The following is a 4,805-nucleotide window of genomic DNA, read 5'->3' on the forward strand; positions in this document are numbered from 1 at the left end:
TACCAAATACAGCTTTAATTTCTTCTAGCTTTGTGCAATTTTAAAGAGCAATTAACTGAGCCTTAATTATATCTTTATAAACATAACATGTATGATGAATATTGAAAACGTTTAAAAATGGTACATGGAACTTCAATGTATCTCTTTGGTTTCTAGAAAGCACTAAGGGCGTTCAACACACTGGCAGGAAGTATTTGAGTAACTGTAAATCAAAGATTCTGAATGGACCTAGCCAATGGTTGGCCAGTTTGTTAACTGTCCAATATTGAACCACCCTCATATCAAATCTCCTTATCAGTGAGAAGTGATCACATTGCAGATATCATTAGCATATCACATCAGACCGTGTCCTGGATTTGTCTCTTCTTTTTATATAAAGTACATTTGTTTTTGAATCCATCTCAGGAGAGTTGGAACAACAGAGACAATTCCTTTTTATGTTTCCCCCACTTGTTTGTGTACATTAATTCTCAGTGTTGTCGCACAAATTTCCAATTGAGCGGCCATGTCGTTCGACCACAGTTGGTACCGATACATTTTGTGTTAATACACCGCCCCAATATTCTGCGGAGCTGATGTATGCTGAAGAACTAATCCAGAGTGCTGTGAGTGTGACATCTGTTGAGACCACGAATGAGTGTGGTCTTCAGAGTAACAGGGAGACAAGCTTTGGGAGGGCTGTTGACACTGCCCTCTGGTGGTGGTTTCTGTAGGTGTGCTGCTGTCCCAAAACACTGGAGATGGGGGCGAACTGCAGGCCATAGAGTCACTGGCATCTGGGCTGTGGTCCAGTGGAGCTTCCCCGTTCTTATACAGCTTCTTGAATTTCGACCGCCGATTCTGGAACCAGATCTTGACCTACCGATAAATCACACCACAATAAAAGTACATATTTTGATACGGCATTATGGTCCACAGACACTAAGAACAAGAACTTGTCAAAGTGGTCCTCTAGCTCAGCAAGTTCTGCATGTAATGCCAAAAATGGGTTTGATTCCCAGGACCAACCTTATGAAAGGAGACTAGGTATGTGAGGTGATTAAGTGCCTTTGGATAAACTGCAGAGTAAACCTGCTCTGCAAACAAAAATATGCCATTATACAAGTAATATAGAGCAAAATCCTACATGAAAGCATTATGTAGCACTTATGTTTCAAATAAAATGTCAATACAAACCATTAAACATCTGAGCTTATTCAATTGGTTTAGACATTTAATGTGCGTAGTGCATAGCTACATTATGGCAAAATACTGCAGATGCCCTTATATCACCCTACCAGGCAGAAGAGCAGTGACAGCACATTTGGTATACCATTCGTTATTATGTGGACAACTATCCTGTGTTGGACCAAATGGTCTGGGGGTCATGTTTCCATTGACACCAAAAAGTAATAGTGAAACCAAGGAAAAAGGCTGTCATCACTCACTTCAGTCACCGCTTTAATATGTTTTGCCTAACATTGGCTGCAGTTATCGCAGTTTAACTTTGAATTATTTATTTCTCTTTTCTGACATGTTAAAACATATTAACATATTTCAGTAAGTCTAGCAAGGCAACCCAATCATAAATCCACACTATTTCTACAGTTTGTGTTCTTAAAATGTCTAACCAAATACTAACCTCATACCTAACCCTAACATTAATAGCAACCCAAAGGCACATTAAGTTTCAAATATTTTAGGTAGTGTTTTCTACATGATGACATGGTGACCGTTTTGCTTTACAGATGGTTGTAGAGAATTGGCTTCCACACCTGTGTTTGTGTCAGGCCAAGTTGAGCTGCTAGTTCAGCTCTTTCTGGAAGGGCCAAATACTGAGCACCCTGGAAACGATGTTGCAGGGCAGCAAGCTGGTAACTGGAGTATATGGTCCGTGGTTTTCTGATTTTTGGGGGCTTTCCATTGACCAGTCTTGATTCAGGATCCGGTTCTTCCTTCTCTGAAAAATATTTATTTTTATAATTAGTTAATAGGTAGGCTAGTTGCTACTGTATGTTGATTTCTGGAGCTATACATTCAAGGAATATTTCACTTTTCTATGTTAGAAAGGTCTCTCACCCTGAAAGACGTCTATGATCCTAGAGAAATAGTAATTAATGGTTTAGTTTTCATTAAAATCAAATACAAACAATGCAAATAATGTCAAAGAATCTTTTAATTGTTTTCTCTTTTACATTCATTATATCACAATTAAGTGACATCCCTAGTCAAAAGAAACCCTCAGAATTTTCTATCATGAAAAATTTGGAAAGAAACTACCAATTTCTTATTGGGGAAAAGTGTTTTTAAATAGATATTGGGTTGCAGTAATAACAATACAAGCTTATTCTGCCTCAGCGTCTCTGACCTGAACAATTTCATATTGGATTTCTTTGTATAACATGTTGGTAGGAATCAATTCAATATGATCATTTTGGGCTACATTTATAGGATGTATATTGGAACTAATCCTATAATATTTCCTACTAAACATATAAGAAATAAGAATCCTACAGGTTTGTTACAAATCATGATAGCAAAGGATTTTTTTAATAGGTATCAAACCAAATATTGAGTTAGATTCAGGAAATTTATTTTTGTTCGATAAATGTTTAGCTAGCAGTGGCTAGTTGGTTTTGGCTGTTCCAGCAAAACTGAAGAAAGGATTACAGCCTATTTTGGTTCATAGACCTCATTGGGGGTCTTTAATCTTTTTCATTTCATTTCAAAACATCAATTTAGGTCTAATAGCACTGTTGTAACTATAAATAAAACATTTAGCTGAGCCTCTTTGGGCCTCACAAATGCTTGGGCCTGCTTCTTTCTGTGTCTGGAAAATAATTGTTAGATATTTAGGTACCCATTCTTAATATGTTGATATGATGGTCTACTCTCCCTCACCCAGAAGAACAGTCAATGGTCAAATCCGCCTCATGATATCATGACCAATAATACACTCCATCCAAACAGGCTGAAATTCCGGCCTTTCTTTTCAAACAGTTCTTACATGAAAAGGGCATTATTACCATTTTTACAAGATCAGACTGTTATTTCCATCTTACAAATAAGTATAATGAAGTATGCATCATAAACAATGAAAATCAAATTTTTGACCTCATTGGTTATTTACTTATATCTAGACCAATCCAAAAGTATTTTCAAGAGATTCCAATGCCCTACACATAAATTATTCCACACTTTATTTGGATAGTCAAGATTAGAATATGGATATGAACTACATACATACTATCAGCAAACTAGCAAAAAAGGAGTACATTTTTGTAAAGGTTAAAGATAGGGTTAGGTTTAGAATACACGTTAGGGTAAGGGTTAGGGAAAGGGTAAAGGCTATGGATAAGATAAGGTTAAAGGTTAAGGTTAGTGTAAGTAGATGGTTAACAGAAATTATTTTAATAGTCTGTAAAGTAGCTATACATGTCGTGACAGCTGATATTACACCTGTAAGCTTACACCAGGCCAATTCAAATATAACATTTCTGTGTGAAACATCAACGACACCAACTAAACTGGTTCGATATAACACCTCTAAAGTTACATAAAACAAAATTGAGTTATAAGGTAAAATAAGGACATATTTAAGATAGGCCACATTTTAATTCAATAAAAATGCATATTATAGGTCATATTAACAGACAGTATATTATCAAACCAAATACGCTGAATTTATCAATCAAATGTAAATAGGTTATGTGTGGACAAGGCTGTGAGCTAATTAATTTAAATGTAAGGTAAATTCTTGTGTAAATGTGGTCGTCTTTGTCTATAAGATACATTGACTAAGCCTTAAGACTGGTTTATTGCAAATTGAAAACTGACATGTTGAAACAATATACTGCTCTGGACAATATTAAGAGACGACTGCACCTTTTTCTTTCCTTTCCCAAAAAGTTGGAAAGGAATGTTTTGAGTGTGGAACTGAAAAGTTCAAATTAAGACACCACTGCAAATTGAACGCTTCTGTTCCTCACTCAAAACTTTCATTTTCAACCTTTTTGGAAAGGAAAGAAAAATGTGCAGTGGTCCCCGAGGCACCTCTTTATTTTCCCAAAAAAATACTGCACGTCTTGGGCGTAAATCTTACCGATATATTGAATTGGTGACTGCATGTCCCAAGTATAATGAGTATATTGCGTGAGGGGATAAGTGTACTCCGTCTTGGCCGTGTAGGCCTCCGATACACCCACCCCATGGAGATTGTAATGTTGATAATACGAGTTTGGGTTCACTGGTTGCGAGTAGGACTGGCCGTGGCCGAGGTAGTAGTCGTGGTGGCTATTCCCAGTCTGGCCGTTGTAGAACCCCATGTCAGTGGCGGAAGACTCCGGCAACGTTGGCGAGTCAATCGCTGCAGGGTGACAGCTCATTGTTCGGTGGAAAGCAGATGACGCGCTCGATGCCACCTTTTTGTCAGAAGTCGGTCCACTCATTCTTTACGGCTGTCCTTTACCCCATAAAAGCCATAAAATGTTGGAAATGAAACGCTGTCTTAGTTTGTTGAAATACAAAACAAACCAAAATGAAAATAAAAAAAGTTTATCCCAAGCCCCTTCTCGAGCAAGCGCTTCGCCCACTGCGGCTGCTTACAAACCAACTGAAGTCAAAATTAAAGAGCAGGGGGAGTGGATGCTGCATTCCATTTGGTTCGAACCAGCCTCTTTGCCTCATGGTTACCCTAGGGCGAAAATGTGTCGCCAGGCTATACACTCCCTACGAAAACCTAAGTAGAAGCTCCCCCGCCCTGAACCAAGGGCTATAATAAAAGACATTCTCTAAGTTGTGGGAAGATTTTCTACTTGTTTTTAATA

General features: G+C 37.8%; 1 protein-coding gene across 1 annotated transcript; it reads right to left on the reverse strand.

Annotated features, from left to right (window-relative positions):
• LOC105028426 (homeobox protein Dlx3b) lies at positions 1-4,579 on the reverse strand. Its single transcript, XM_010901172.3, has 3 exons — positions 4,082-4,579; positions 1,755-1,939; positions 1-858 (listed from the first exon to the last, which is right to left on the reverse strand). Exons 1-3 carry the CDS (start codon positions 4,425-4,427, stop codon positions 544-546), a joined length of 846 nt encoding a protein of 281 aa, XP_010899474.1. The 5' UTR covers positions 4,428-4,579; the 3' UTR covers positions 1-543.
• Between the last annotated feature and the right edge of the window lie 226 nt (positions 4,580-4,805).

Source organism: Esox lucius, chromosome 11 (assembly GCF_011004845.1).
Source record: "Esox lucius isolate fEsoLuc1 chromosome 11, fEsoLuc1.pri, whole genome shotgun sequence".
Classification (NCBI taxonomy): domain Eukaryota; kingdom Metazoa; phylum Chordata; class Actinopteri; order Esociformes; family Esocidae; genus Esox; species Esox lucius.